The sequence below is a fragment of the Mesoplodon densirostris genome, chromosome 1 (genome assembly GCF_025265405.1).
Source record: "Mesoplodon densirostris isolate mMesDen1 chromosome 1, mMesDen1 primary haplotype, whole genome shotgun sequence".
NCBI lineage: Eukaryota > Metazoa > Chordata > Mammalia > Artiodactyla > Ziphiidae > Mesoplodon > Mesoplodon densirostris.
This window is the reverse complement of record NC_082661.1, coordinates 35,361,663-35,377,836: the sequence shown is the minus strand read 5'-3', so window position 1 is coordinate 35,377,836 and position 16,174 is coordinate 35,361,663. Positions and strand designations below refer to the sequence as shown.

Below are 16,174 nucleotides of genomic sequence, written 5' to 3'. Positions count from 1 at the left end.
CAAAAGTAAATAAATAAAATGGGGGTTTTTTAGGGGCTGGGGAAAGCAGGAGGCCCATTGTGTCAGATTGTTCAGGTGAATCAGGTAACATGAAAAGTTATTGGATTTAACACCTGTGAGGTCATTGGTGACCTTCGTGAGGGTGTTTTCAATGATGTAAACTAAGTTGCAATGAATGTGAAGATTGAAGATAGATTAGGCTTCATGAAGCGTAAAGAGGGGGCTTTTGGTAACAATCTTCAGGAGAGTTTACCTTTTGGAGACTGAGAATTTGCTAATGGATGTTGGCTGATAAAGCATTTTAGCCAAGAAGCACACTGCAAACCATTAGCTTCATACTGGCATTAGATGTATATAGGTCAGAAAGCTGCTGTAAGGTATTCTAGGAGTTATGGAGTGAAGTGGATACTTTCTTAAATTGGCATTCAAGCAAGTGAAGGGAGTCTTAGAATTATTTGATGACACTGAGCCAGGAAGCTGGCCCATAATTTTCATGCCAACCTGACTCTGTATTACGGCTGCAAGGAAGCAAAAAGTTAAGCATCTTCTGCAGGATACTTATGATCAGGACACACACTTATATACTTTCTCTGCTTGTTAGAAGTCTGATAACATGATTTAAGAAACAGGTAGGGCCTCCCTGGTGGCGCAGTGGTTGGGAGTCCGCCTGCCGATGCAGGGGATACGGGTTCGTGCCCCGGTCTGGGAGGATCCCATGTGCCGCGGAGCGGCTGGGCCCATGAGCCATGGCCGCTGGGCCTGCGCGTCCGGAGCCTGTGCTCCGCGACGGGAGGGGCCACGGCAGTGAGAGGCCCGCATACCGCAAAAAGAAAAAAAAAAAAAAAGAAAGAAACAGGTAAATTGCCACATTATTTTCTTCAGAAATATTTCAGTTCTTTGTAAAATCTTAAAAATAATGAGATAACAGTAGACTTTAAAATGCAGGTATTAACTACTAATTCAAATGTGAAATCAATTTAATTTTTACATTTTTGAGGTGATTAGAATATCTTTTTCTAAAATTTCAGCAACAGTTTCAACTTTGTTTTTCTTTCAACAGCAATCTTTCCCAAAGAAACTGCCCATGTCTCAATCAGTGCCTCATATTTATATTCAAGTTAAAGAATTTATTTATGCCAGCCTTAAATTTTCAGAGTCATTACACCGGAGGTAAGTTTATTAATAAGAAATGTATCTTTATCATAGCTATTTTTGTGAAACATTAACACTTGATTTTTAGGCCATGACTCTTCAGTGGACTGTTATCTCGTTGGAAGGCTTACATATCTTAGTGGCATTTGGGGTTAACTAGAAATGCAACCTCAGACCTACTGAATTAGAAAGTGAGGATGGAGCCCTTGGCTTTACCAAGTACTCTGGGTGATTCTGATGCACTCCAAGTTTAAGAACCACTGCCTTAAGCTTCATCATACTCTACTAGTCTCTTATACCAAAGTTTCTAAACGTGTATTTTAAAGACATTAGCTTATAACATAACACACAATATCATTCAGCATTGGAAAAACAGTGGATACAAATGAGTATTCATTGAAAAGGAATGACAGACTATTACAGTGGTAGTTTTCATTAGCGGAGCTCTAATGGTCCAAGAGCTACCAATAATTTATGCCTATCTTTTTTTTCATTGAACATTCTAAAGTTCCTATCTAAAACAGAGCAGTATAATGCAGTAGTTAAGAACATAAGCTTCAGACTTACACCTGAGCTTGATTCTTGATGTTGACACTCATTAGCTGTAGTAGGACTTTGGGCTAGTCACTTAATCTGTTTAAATTGCAGTTCCCTCATCTGTAAAATGAGAGACATAACTCATAGGGTGGTTTTAAGAATTAAATGAGGAAGTGAGCGTGTATAAAGCACTCCGTGTAGCCTGGCACATGGTAGGCACATAAGGTAGGAGCAGATGAGATACTACAATATAAGATGTGAGACTAGAGCTTGGAGTTTTTATATTTCATTTGCAGGCATTGGGGAACTGTTGAAGAATTTTTAACTAAGAAAGGACAGGACTGGAGTAATATTTTAGAAAGTTTACTCTGGCCTCAATGTGGATGGTAGATGGGAGGTAAACTGTAGAAAGTATAGAAATTTAGCAGTTTGGAATTAACTTCCATTTTGTTTATTTACAGAGGAGAGACAGTGGATCTCTAATTGTTACTTGATTTTTTTAAATAAGTAAATTTATTTATTTATTTATTTATGGCTGCATTGGGTCTTCGTTGCTACACGCGGGCTTCCTCTAGTTGTGGCAAGCAGGGGCTACTCTTCGTTGCAGTGCATGGGCTTCTCATAGTGGTGGCTTGTCTTTGTTGTGGAGCACAGGATCTGGGCACGTAGGCTTCAGTAGTTGTGGCATGCGGGGGCTCAGTAGTTGTGGCTTGTGAGCTCTAGAGCGCAGGCCCAGTAGTTGCGGCGCACGGGCTTAGTTGCTCTGCGGCATGTGGGATCTTCCCGGACCAGGGCTCGAACCCGTGTCCCCTGCACTGGCAGGTGGATTCTTAACCACTGTGCCACCAGGGAAGTCCCATTATTTGATTTTTTACCACATTTATAACACCAAAGATAAAAGCCCTTAGTCATAATATTATGTGTAATTATCCCTAAAGCTTCCCTATTGACTGACTAGAACTAGAATTGCCCCCTCAGTTCTGGCTCTTTTTGTGCATGAACTCCTAGCATTCTAAAAGGTAAATGTTGTATACTAATGCTACAGCAGAAAAGATTATCTATTTTTTCCTTCCCTCTTTGATAAAAATATTTGTCATTTTTGTTAGTTCAATATCCAGTCATTCTATTTAACTCTATGATACTATGTTTTTCATTTAGCAAGGCTTTTTATACTTACATTTTTTAAAATTAGCTTTACTAAATAACATTGGCTATTTTCATTTTGTAGTTCAGAATACAGAAAGCATAGTTAGTATAAAAATATCTAAATCTAAATTTATTCTAGATTATCAGCTTTCTGACATTTTGTTTTAAAAATTTACATCTGTGGCCTAAAATTGAGCTGAGTCATTTTTTAAAAATTTGTCATTAAAGAATTATGGAAAAATAACTTGCTGTGTTTAAAACTCTTTTATTATGTTTAAACATATTTTGCAGTTAGATTTTTAGACCAAAAAGATGCTTTGGAGCTCTTATAGTAAAAATGTTTGGGGTTCTTTTTATATGTGAATAAGAGCAGGGCCAGAGGATTAAGTGATTTCATGATGAGACTCTAAAGTCTCAGTTATTTGGTTGCAGAGAAAACATCTGGATCTAATATGATCTTTAAGGAATTTTCAGTTTTCATAAGAGGCTAAGCTCTAAAATAATTTAGGAGATTTATTGTATATTGAGATGTAATTACTGTGTTATTTGTTATTTAAAAATTAGGAAGAGTACAGGTTATAAGCTCAAAAGAGAAGGAGTTAAGGGAAAAAAATTGCTCAGTTAGGATAAAAACCTCTTGGAGAAAATCCTGGTCATTGTTGGGTAAATCTTGCTGGCACGAATAGGACGTAAGTGCTGATAGGTCTTCTTTCTCTGCTTTTACTTACGCATTGATTCAGCATTCAAGGAAGTTCAGGGGAATTAAAACAAAAGACATTATCTGTCATGCATAACTTTTCATCTGAAAAGGATGCTATACAGGGTGTCTTTAAGCATAATTTGAGTGTGTCAGAAAGGAAACCAGAGGAATTGGCAACCACCTCCTTTATATCGGTGTGAGTACGTTGCTTGTTCTAGGGACACTACTGATTTCTGTCAGAGAGTTTGCTACTGTGTAACCCTGAAACCCTACTGGTATATATATATGCTATTCCCTGGGAAGTCTTGACTTTAGATACGAAGAAATCAGAGAGGCATATTCTCCTCAGGTTTGCCAGAATTAGGGTTAGCAGAAATTGAAGAGTACCTGCATTAAAATGGAGAATATTAGAATAGTAGTGAAAATTACCTGTTTTGTCAAATCTTGTTCTATTTGCATATTTAAAATAAATGTAAACTAGTAAATATTTGTACTTCATAGATTTTTAAGAGTAATGTTTTAATAAAGTAAAAAGTGAAAGGGTGCTAAAAATAAAATGTTAGACTGTGTTTAAGACAGTGAGTCTCATCTGGGGCAGTTTTGCCCCCCAGGGTATATTTGACACTGTCTAGAGACATTTTGGGTTGTCACAACTAGGGGGAAGAGTGCTACTTGCATCAGGCGGGTGGAGGACAGGGATGCTGCTAAACATCTTTCAATGGTACAAGACAGCTCCACAACAAAGAATTATCTAGCCTAAATGTCAGTAGTGCTGAGACTGAGAAAACTTGGTCTAAGGACAGCTTAACCGTTTTGATAATGAGGCTATATACAAAAAATCATGACACTTAAATTGAAGGCCTAGTGGTTAGAAGAAAATAATAAGCTTTTTAGTGCTAGGCTAGTAATTTTTAGGATGTTAAGAAACATCATAGGGTTAGTTCCTCCCTCCCCCAAATTAAAACTAGTGTAAGGCAAGTAATTTCTTTGAATCTTTTTTTAAAAAGTTCTCAATGGAAATGGATAGCTTAGTTATATTAAAATCAAATCTAGCGATTGTATCCAGAGGGTTCACATCAATTTGTATTTTAAAAGTAATTTTAGCTATAGTTGTATATAAAGTGTCTTTGAAAGTGGCTGTACCATAATGGAGTCATAATTTAAGAATAGTTTTTTTTTTTTTTTTTTTTTTTTTTCTGTACGGGGGCCTCTCACTGCTGTGGCCTCTCCCGTTGCGGAGCACAGGCTCCGGACGCACAGGCTCCGCGGCCATGGCTCGCGGGCCCAGCCGCTCCGCGGCATGTGGGATCCTCCGGGATCGGGGCACGAACCCGTGTCCCCTGCATCGGCAGGCGGACTCTCAACCACTGCGCCACCAGGGAAGCCCTAAGAATAGTTTTATTTCCTTATACTAAGTACTCCATGGTTTTACTGTAATGGTTAATTGAATACATTTAAATTATTCTATAAATGAACATTCTACTTTATGGAAAGTATCCCTTTTGTGAAACTAAATTGAATTGAAATATGTGATTTAATAGATATGAATGACTGTAATTTATTTAAAGATATAAAGGAATTAGAGCAAATTATTTTAGTAAATTGCATTAAATTATTTAGGAAGCTAACTAATTGTAACCCTTGTGGAAACCTTAATAAAATCAACCTTTGTTTTTAGCTCAACAGAAATAGATGATATGCTTAGAAAATCAACAAATCTGCTGCTGACCAGAACTTTGAGTAGCTGTTTACTGAATCTTATTAAAAAACCTCATATAGGTTTGACAGAGGTAGGTTAAAAAGATATTTATAGCTAAATGTTTCATTATATGAAACAATTATTTTAAATTAATTTATTGCTGAACATCATCCTATAAAACTAGCTTTCCATTTTAAATTTATTAATAGAAGTGGGTTTGTTTTAAAATAAAAGCATCATTGTAAATTCCAGTGATGTGAGGGAAAAGGGTTTACATGGGGAATAGTAGATAGCTGATGATGTTAGAAGATATATGGAGATTCATGTTTGCCAGACTTTACATGAAAAGTGAAAATACTCATTTTTTTTTACTTGGTGAATGTATAAAATTTGAAAAAGTTCTTTGAAAAGTTATTTTAAATTAGTTGCTAGTTAGACACTTGGTTATTTTTTTTAGATGATAGCATTCATAAGCAGTATTTACAGCAGGCTTTTGAAATCAGATAATCAGTTGTATCCTATAATGCTATAATTATGCAGAAGTGGTACAGTTGCTGGAAGTAATAATCCTAATTTTAAAAATCAAATGGCTTTGTATACATGTAACCTGCATTTCACTGGAGGCATTTTCTATTTTCTAGCTAGTGCAAATCATTATAAACACCACACACCTGGAACAAGCTTGCAAATACCTTGAGGACTTTATAACTAACATTACAAATATTTCTCAAGAAACTGTTCATACCACAAGACTTTATGGGCTCTCTACTTTTAAGGTATGTAAAAATCTGACCAAAAGTTTTTATTTCACTGTAAGCAAACTTTTAAAAAGTAAAGACAATTTTTGTTATACACATGATTCCATTATATTTCTAACAATTGAAAATTAGAGGTAATCAGTGTCAACAATGAGCAGATAAATGTCAGTTCCTCTTTGGCATTAAACATCTTGTTAAAATGAAGAAAAGTAGGGCTTCCCTGGTGGCGCAGTGGTTGGGAGTCCGACTGCCGATGCAGGGAATGCGGGTTCGTGCCCCGGTCCGGGAAGATCCCACATGCCGTGGAGCGGCTGGGCCCGTGAGCCATGGCTGCTGAGCCTGCGCATCTGGAGCCTGTGCTCCGCAACGGGAGAGGCCACAACAGTGAGAGGCCCACGTACCGCAAAAAGAAAAAAAAAAAAAAAAAAGTATATTGATTTTCTTAGCTATATTACATTTTCTTCATGTTTTGAAGACTTAGAGTAGTGCTGAATCAGTCTAACTTGATTTTCTTTCATGTCTCACAGTTTAATAGTTAATTGTATATGTAATATATATAAGTGTATGTATGTTTGGAAATTAAAATTGTAAGAAGAATTAGACAAGTGTAAGATTTGCTTTACATCCTTTATTGGCTCTGATCTGAAGAAAAGTAAGTATTGCCTTATTAAATGTTATTCAAGTCTTACTCTTTTCTGAATGGACAGATATTTGTTTTTTTTTTTTTTTTTTTTTGAGATTTTTCTTGAGCCCATGTTGTCATCCTAATCCATAAGACACAAATGCAGATGATATCTGAGTGAATGAATTAATAAAATTATTTATTAAAACTGAGACAGAAGCTGGACAAAACAGGCGTTCATTTATTCAGATAGTATAGTACAGTAATTAAGGGCATATACTCTGGAGTTAGACTGCTGTGTGACTTTGGCCACATTCTTTCATTTTAATGATTCCTGGTTTTATTATCTACAAAATTAGAATAGCAATATATTATCTACCTCATAGAATTATTCTGAGGATTAAAGGGGATACTTAGCACAGTGCCATTTGTTGTACATGATCTGTGCTCTGAGCACTCTATTAGGTGCTGAAAATATAGAAGTGTATCCCTGCCCTCAAGGAGCTCACAGGAGAAAAAACTATAAAAAGACACTTGACAATATGATATAATAAGTACCATAATATAGGAGGAGACTGCACAAATTTGTAGACATTTATTTATCCACAAATTGATTCTTTGCTTCAATATTAGATTTTACACAATCCTTCTTTTTCTTTCTTGTTCTCTGTCCTTATGTCCATGTGTTACTCATACGCTGTCAAGAAGGGATTTACTAGGGAATGGAGTTGTAAGCATATTTAACTATTAACATTATATTTAATAGGCTTACTCTGTACTTTGATTAAAACATGAAATGCGTTGACATCTGGTGCATCTAAGGATCTTCAAGCAATTTTTCTTATCAGTTGTAAGTCAAAGAACCACAGATACTGGAACATGATGCCTCAGATTAAGGAATCTTGGAACTACACTTCTCAAAATCTGCCTGTTGAGAGGAAATGTTTAGAAATGTTAGCTCTGGTCCATCGTTCCAGTGGTCCTTAAGTTGTAGATATTTAGTTGAAGCTACAACTGCCATAGGATACCCCTTGGGTTTTCTAGGAAATCAAGTTCAGCCTGTACAAATAGTAGAGCATCCTTATTTTTTGTTGTTTATTTTTTGTTTTATTTTTGCACAGAACTCAGGAAACCCTTTCTGTCTTATGATATAAAAACAAGAGCTATTTCAAGCTCAATATTTGAAGGTTAAGTGTTCTTCAACTCTTCCTTTGATCTGTTTCAAGAGGAATTTGTCTTAAACTGTACTATGAGAAAGCAGTTCAACAGGGAGAATCATTAAATCAACATTAAAGTGAATTACTGAGGGAGATTGGGGGAATTTCCATTCACAGTGAATAGTCAATCTGTAGATGATTAAAGTACAGTCTTGATTACAGATATTAGCATGGATTGCTTAGTTAACCTCTTAGCCTAATTCTTTTCAGTCCAGTGACCTGATCAAACATATTTCTATTTAGTTGCTTAATGATTATAGAAATAAGCACTTACATGATCCTTTTACCCATACCTCCATTTGCTTCCCCTCCAAAATCCCACATATGCATATATAAAGTGGTAGATTTTATATCATATTTGTTTACTTTATGAAATATTATATAGACTGCCTTGTTAGCTTGCCTTTCATTGTATTAAATCTGTGAGTGGTACAAAAGAGGTAAAGTAAGTAGTTCCTGCCCTCAAGCAGTACCACAGCTTTTTGAAATTAACCTGGACCCACACTGAGAGCTACTTGAAGCTAATGTAAGGCCTCTAACTGAAAAGATTTGCATCAGAATAGAGGGGAAAATGGGAATACCATTCCCTTTTTAATCTGTGTAGACAAATGGCCCAGTTCTTTTTCTTTGGCATCAGAGCTTTTTAACTTTACTCCCTGGAGCTCTTCCAACCTGCCACCCTGAAGAGTCCTTTCCTTTTGAGTCCTGGCGGTGATTGCAACTGTAAGTGCCTAGAAAGAATATGCTTGCTATTCTTTTTCATTTTGCCTTTTTTAATCTATTGATGAGTATGTAGCAAAGTGTTTTTAGGATTATGGCTAAAGTGACAGTGGTAAATTATCTTTGATTAAGGGCTTGAAATTCTCTTCCTGTGGAGCAAGGACATGGTACGTGGACTCTAAAAAAACTTTTTTAAAAAAATGTAACATTCATATATAAGCACACACAATTTATAAATGCAATAATTATAAATAGGTATAGCTCAATTAATTATTAAAAAGTGAACACAGACTTCCAGTTTCTAGTCCGGCATGTAAAGAGCTGGGAAGTTATCACTCTGTCCCAACAAGTAAAAAGCTGAGAAAACTGAAAAAATCAATTCTTCCTTGATCTTTCAGAGAAGTGAGATCACAGGACACACTGCTACCCCCAAAATTGGAGAAGTAGGGAAATACAGAGAATCACAACTTAATGGAGTAGAAACCCATAGGAATCATTACTGGGGTAGGAAAACCTGAAGTATAATTAATGAATATTAGAAAATCAGTATGGACAAGTTTGAGAGTTAAAACTCCAGGGGAACCCAGTCTTAGAGGGGGCACCAGGTTCTCTCAGTGAAGATTTGAGGAAAATCCTCTCACATTTCCAGCAGGGGCAAGGGAAAAGGAACCATTTTGAAATATGCCAGAGCATTCAGTTCTTTAAGCATTCTGTTTTTCTCAACAAGATCTTACCTCAAAATAAACTATTTACCAGTGCCTAAACTAATGGGAGATGCTCTGCTCTGGCCATCCTGTCCAACTTGAGGGGTGGAAATGAAAAGCACATGTGAAGTGCACAGCTAAGGGGCAAAGGCTTACTTAAAGATGAAGACCTAATCGTAGGACTAAAGAACACTTCTCCTCTCCCACTGTCTTACTGCCACATTACTAAAGGCCTAATTACTGCAATTCTTTTCACCCAGTACACCATGTCCAGCTATCAGGAAAAAATTACAAGGCAGACTAAAAGACAAAAAATACAGTTTGAAGAGATAGATATGGTATTAGAACCATATTCAGATATGTCAGGACTATTGGAATTATCAGACCAGGAATTTTTTTTTTTTTTTTGCGGTATGTGGGCCTCTCACTGTTGTGGCCTCTCCCGTTGCGAAGCACAGGCTCTGGACGCGCAGGCTCAGCAGCCATGGCTCACGGGCCCAGCCGCTCCACAGCATGTGGGATCTTCCCAGACCGGGGCACGAACCCGTGTCCCCTGCATCGGCAGGCGGACTCTCAACCCCTGCGCCACCAGGGAAGCCCCAGGAATTTTTTTTAAAAAAAACCTATGATTAGTATGCTAAGTACTTTAATGGATAAAGCAGACAGCATGCAGGAACAGATGGGTAATGTAAGCAGAGAGATGGAGAATTTAAGAAAGAATCAAAAAGAAATGCTAGTGATCACAAGCACTGCAACAGAGATGAATAATGCCTTTGATGGACCTATCAGTAGATTGGGCATGGCTGAAAAAAGACTCTCTGAGCTTGGGCATCTGTCAATAGAAACTTCCAAAACAGAAAAGCAAAGAAAAAAACACTGAATAAGAATATCAAAGAACTGTGGGATGACTACAAAAGGTGTAGCATACATGCAATGGGAATATTAGAAGGAGAAAAAAGAGAGAAAGGAACAGAAGCAATATTTGATCCAATAATGACAGAGATTTCTCCCAAATTTATGTCACACAACAAACCATAGATTCAAAAAGCTTAGGGAACACCAAGCAGGATAAATACCGAAATAATTACACCTTAGGCATATCATGTTCAAAATTGCCCAAAATTAAAGATAAAAAATCCTTCAAGAATCTAGAGGAAAAAGCTTACCTAGACTAATAAAGATAAGAATTACATCTTCTCTTCATAAACCATGTAAGCAAGAAGAGAATGGAGGAGAATATTTGAAGTGTTGAGAGAAAAACACCAACATAAAATTTTATATACTATGAAATTATCCTTCAAAAGTGAAGGAAAAATGCTTTCTCAGACAAACAAAAATTGAGCAAATTTGTTGCCAGTAGACCTGCCTTGCAAGAAATATTAAAATAACTTCTTTAGAGGTAAAGAAAATGATATAGGTTAGAAACTTGGATCTATATAAAGAAAGGAAGAGCATCAGAGAAAGTACAAGTGAAGGTAAAATCTTTAATTGATCTAACAGAAAACAGTTTGTTCAAAAGATTAATAGCAACGTGTTCAATTATGTATGCATATATATATATATATATATATAGTTGTGTGTATATATGTGTACTTATGTATGTTTACATGAATGACAGCAATGACACAGGGTAGGAAGGGAGGAATTAGAATTATTTTGTCATTATAAGGTACTCACACTACCTATGACATGGTGTAGTGTTAGTGTTATTTGAAAGTGGAATTGAAATAATTGTGAATGTATATTGGAAACTCTAGGGCAACCACTAAAAAAAAGCTAAAAAAAAAAAAGTACAACCAATATGCTAGGAAAGAAGAGAAAATGGAATCATACAATGCTCAATTAATACACGAAAGACAGAAAAAGAGGAACACAGAAGTAGAAACAAAGAACAAGTGCAACAGATAGAAAACAGTAACAAATATGGTAGATATTAATCCAGCCATCAATAGTCACTTTAAACATCTCCTGTCTAAAAACACCAACTGAAAGACAGAGATTGTCAGAGTGGATCAATAAAATAAGACCCAATTATAGGTTGTTTATAAAACCCACTTTAGGGCCTCCCTGGTGGCGCAGTGGTTGAGAGTCCGCCTGCCGATGCAGGGGACACGGGTTCGTGCCCCGATCCCGGAGGATCCCACATGCCGCGGAGCGGCTGGGCCCGCGAGCCATGGCCGTGGAGCCTGTGTGTCCGGAGCCTGTGCTCCGCAACGGGAGAGGCCACAGCAGTGAGAGGCCCGCGTACAGCAAAAAAAAAAAAAAAACCCACTTTAAGTACAAAGACATACATAGATTAAAAATAAGTGGATGGAGAGACTTCTCTGGTGGTCCAGTGGCTAAGACTCCATGCTCCCAATGTAGGGGGCCTGGGTTCGATCCCTGGTCAGGGAACTAGATCCCACATGCCACAACTAAAGACCCTTCATGCAGCAATGAAGATCCCGTGTGCTGCAACTAAGACCTGGTGCAGCCAAATAAATAAATAAATAATTTAGAAAATTATTCAAAAAAAATTAGTGGATAGAGGAAGATATACCATGTTAACACTAATCAAAAAGTGGGAGTGGCTATATTAATTTCAAACAGCAAACTTCAGAGCAAAGAAAGTTATTATCAGGGATAAAGTGGGCCATTACATAATGACAAAGGGGTCAATTCTCCAAGATGACATAACAATTCTTAATGTGCATGTGCCTGACGATGGTCAAAATATGTGAAGCCAAAACTGATAGAATTTCAAGGAGAAATGGATGGATCCACTGTTACAGTTAGAGACTTCAACACGACTCTTACCAGAAATGGTCAGATCCAGCAGACAGAAGATTGGTAAGAACATAGTTGAACTCAACAGCACCATCAATCAACTGGATATAATCAACATTTATAGACTACTTATCTAGCAACAGCAGAACATGCATTCTTCTCAAGCTCACATGCAATCTTCACCAAGATAAACCACATTTTGGGGCATGAAACACACCTTAACACATTTTAAAGAATAGAAATCATACAGTGTCTGCTGTAAGACCACAATGGAGTTAAACAAGATATCAGTAACAGGGCTTCCCTGGTGGCGCAGTGGTTGAGAGTCCGCCTGCCGATGCAGGGGACACAGGTTCATGCCCCGGTCTGGGAAGATCCCACATGCCGCGGAGCGGCTGGGCCCGTGAGCCATGGCTGCTGAGCCTGCACATCCGGAGCCTGCGCTCCGCAACGGGGGAGGCCACAACAGTGAGAGGCCCGCGTACCGCAAAAAAAAAAAAAAAAAAGATATCAGTAACAGAAAGATAACTGGAAAATCCCAAATACTTGGAGATTAAACAACATACTTTTAAACATGTGGGTCAAGAAAGAAAAGCATAGGGCCTCCCTGGTGGCGCAGTGGTTGAGAGTCCGCCTGCCGATGCAGGGGATACGGGTTCGTGCCCCGGTCTGGGAGGATCCCATATGCCGCGGAGCAGCTGGGCCCGTGAGCCATGGCCGCTGGGCCTGCGCATCCGGAGCCTGTGCTCCGCAACGGGAGAGGCCACAACAGTGAGAGGCCCGCGTACCGCAAAAAAAAAAAAAAAAAAAAGAAAGAAAAGCATAAAAAGGAATATTATGAACAACTCTGTGCTCACAAATTTGACAAACTAGATGAAATGAACAAACTCCTTGAAAGATAACAATCTGCCAAAACTCACACAAGAAGAAATAGACAACCTGAATAGGCCTGTATCAATTAAAGAAATTGAATCAATAATTAATAACCTCCTGAAACAAAGCACCAGGCCCAGATGGGTTTACTGATGAATTCTACCAAACATTTAAGGAAGAAATTACACCAATTATCTACAATATCTTTCGTATAGAAGCAGAGAGAATACTTCTCAATTCATTCTCTGAGGCCAGCATTACCCTAACACCAAAACCAAACAAAGACATTATAAGAAAAGAAAACTACAGACCAATATCTGACATGAACATAGATGCAAAAATCCTTAGCAAAATATTATCAGATTGAATCTAACAATTTATAAAAGGAATTCTACATCATGACCAAGTGGGATTTATCCTACTATGTGAAGCTTGTTCATCATTCAAAAATCAGTTAATATAATCCATCACATCAGCAAGCTAAAGAAGAAAAATCACATGGTTATATCAATAAATACAGAAAAAGCATTTGATAAAATTCAACCCCCATTCTTGATAAAAACTATCAGTAAACTTGTAATAGAGGAGAACTTCCTCAACTTGATAAAGAATATCTACAAAAAACCTACAGTTAGCATCATACTTAATGGTGAGAAACTTGAAGCTTTCCCACTAATGTTAGGAACTAGGCAAGGATGTTCCCTTTCACCACTCCTTTTCAACATCATACAGGAAGTTCTAGCTAATGCAGTAAGAAAAAGAAAAGATGTACCGATTGGGAAGGGAGAAGTAAAACCATTTTTCTTTGCAAATGATATGACTGTTTATGCAGAAACTCTGAAAGAATTTTTTTAAAAAACCTTCTGAAACTAATTAGCAACTATAACAAAGTTTCAAGGCACAGGTTAAAGTATGAAAGTTAATAGCTTTCCTATTAGTGCATTAAGTGGCTCAAGCTGCCATAAAAAACAAACAAACAAACAAAGAGCCATAGACTATGTGGCTTAAACAAGAAAAAATTATTTTCTCACAGTTCTAGAGGCTGGAAGTCAGAGATTAAGGTACCAGCATGGTAGGTACTGGCTTACAGATGGCCACCTTATCACTGTGTCCTCATATGGTAGACAGCAAAAGATCTCTGATGGCTCCTCCTTTTCTTATAAGGGCGCTAATCCCATCATGAGGGCCCCGTTCCTCATGACCTCCTCTAAACCTAATTATCCAAAGTCCCCATCTCCAAATACCATCACAGTGGGGGTTAGGGCTTCAACATTTGAATTTTGGAGGCACATAATTCTGTCCATAACATTCTGCCCTGATCCCCAAAATTCATGTCCTTGCATCCAAAATACTCATTTCATCCCAAGAGCCCCCAAAGTCTTAACTTGTTCCAGCGTTAACTCTAAGTTCTTACGTCCAGAATCTTATCTAAATATCATTTAAATCATATATGGGTGAAACTCCAGATATGATTCATTCTAAGGCAAAATTCCTCTCCAGTTGCGAACTTGTGAAACCAGACAAGTCATGTGCTTCTTAGTTATAACTATGGGACAGGCATAGGATAGAAGTTCCATTCCAATAGGGAGAAAGAGAAAAGAAGGAAAGGGGTGACAGGTCCCAAGCAAGTCCAAAACTTAGTATGGTGAATTTCATTAGATCATAAGGCTCAAGACTAATCCTCTTTGGTTTAATATTCTGCTTTCTAGCCTTGCTGAGGTGGGGGTTGTGCCTCTGCAGCTCTGCCTGGAGGGGGCCCATCCACAAGGCTCTGGGTGGCTGCCTTCTGACCTGTTGAATCTGAGGCAGTGGCCCCCCTTTTTGAACCAAGGAGGCAGCTCTGATGATCTCTGAGTTACCTTAGGGGTTATTATTCAGTTGTCTTGAAGAATAGCACATAGTTGTTGCTATTAGCTGTGTGGTCCTGTCCTGTAACATCTAAGACGCCCAATAGCCTCCCTTCATTTTCAAATTGGCAGTTTCTGCTCATGTAGTCCCATAATTTCTTATTTATGTATGTATGTATGTATGTATTTATTTTTGGCTGTGTTGGGTCTTCGCTGCTGTGCATGGACTTTTCATTGCAGTGGCTTCTCTTGTTGTGGAGCATGGGCTCTAGGCGCGCAGGCTCCAGTAATTGTAGCACGCGGGCTCAGTAGTTGTGCCTCGCGGGCTCTAGAGCGCAGGCTCAGTAGTTGTGGCGCATGGGTTTAGTTGCTTCGCAGCATGTGGGGTCTTTCCAGACCAGAGATCGAACCCCTGTCTCCTGCATTGGCAGGAAGATTCTTTTTTTTTTTTTCAAATGAGGCATAAGAGCCCCCTCTGGGAGGGCAGCTTTTCTAATTTATTTATTTATTTATTTATTTATTTATGGCCATGTTGGGTCTTCGTTTCTGTGCGAGGGCTTTCTCTAGTTGTGGCAAGTGGGGGCCACTCTTCATCGCAGTGCACGGGCCTCTCACTATCGTGGCCTCTCCCGTTGCGGAGCACAGGCTCCAGACGCGCAGGCTCAGTAGTTGCGGCTCACGGGCTTAGTTGCTCCGCGGCATGTGGGATCCTCCCAGACCAGGGCTCGAACCCGTGTCTCCTGCATTAGCAGGCAGACTCTCAACCACTGCACCACCAGGGAAGCCCCTGGCAGGCAGATTCTTAACCGCTGCACCACCAGGGAAGTCCCCCATAATCTCTTTACCAACTGATAGTTTAGCTTTACCCTTGGGGTTCTCTTGCTAACCTGCTTTCTCAATTTTTGCAATATGGACATGTTGAGAATTTTCCACATCTTTAAGTTCTGATTCCTTTTTGCTTAACAATTTTTTATTCATTTCTCTCTTTTCTCGTTTTACTATAAGCAGTCAGTATGAACCAAGCTGCTCCTTCAATACTTTGCTTAGAAATCTCCTCAGCTAAATATCCAATTTCATTGCTCACAAGTCTGTCTTCCATGAAACACTAAAACATGAACATAATTTAGACACTCTGTATGATACTGTAATGGTAGATATATGTCTTGATACATTTGTACAAACCCATAGAGTATACAGCACCAAGAGTGAACCTTAATTTAAACGATGACCTTTGAATAATAATGATATTTCAATGTAGGTTCATTTATGATAACAAATGTACCTCACTGGGGGGCATTTGACAATGGCAGTGTGGGGTCACGAGGTATATGGGAAATCACTGTACCTTTCTCTCAATTTTGCTATGCACCTAAAACTGCTCTAAAAAATAAATTACATTTAAATTGAAAAAAGTGAACTCACCCATGTAATTA

The 16,174-nt window shown here is 38.3% G+C and overlaps 1 protein-coding gene across 2 annotated transcripts in view; it reads left to right on the top strand.

Moving 5' to 3' along the window:
- EXOC6 (exocyst complex component 6) overlaps positions 1 to 16,174 on the top strand; it is a 194,943-nt gene that overhangs the window by 89,480 nt on the left and 89,289 nt on the right. For both annotated transcript variants that reach the window (XM_060114007.1, XM_060113927.1), the window contains exons 15-17: positions 1,061 to 1,170; positions 5,214 to 5,325; positions 5,876 to 6,010. In XM_060114007.1, coding sequence (XP_059969990.1) covers positions 1,061 to 1,170; positions 5,214 to 5,325; positions 5,876 to 6,010 — 357 coding nt within the window. The remainder of the gene's footprint in view (positions 1 to 1,060; positions 1,171 to 5,213; positions 5,326 to 5,875; positions 6,011 to 16,174) is intronic.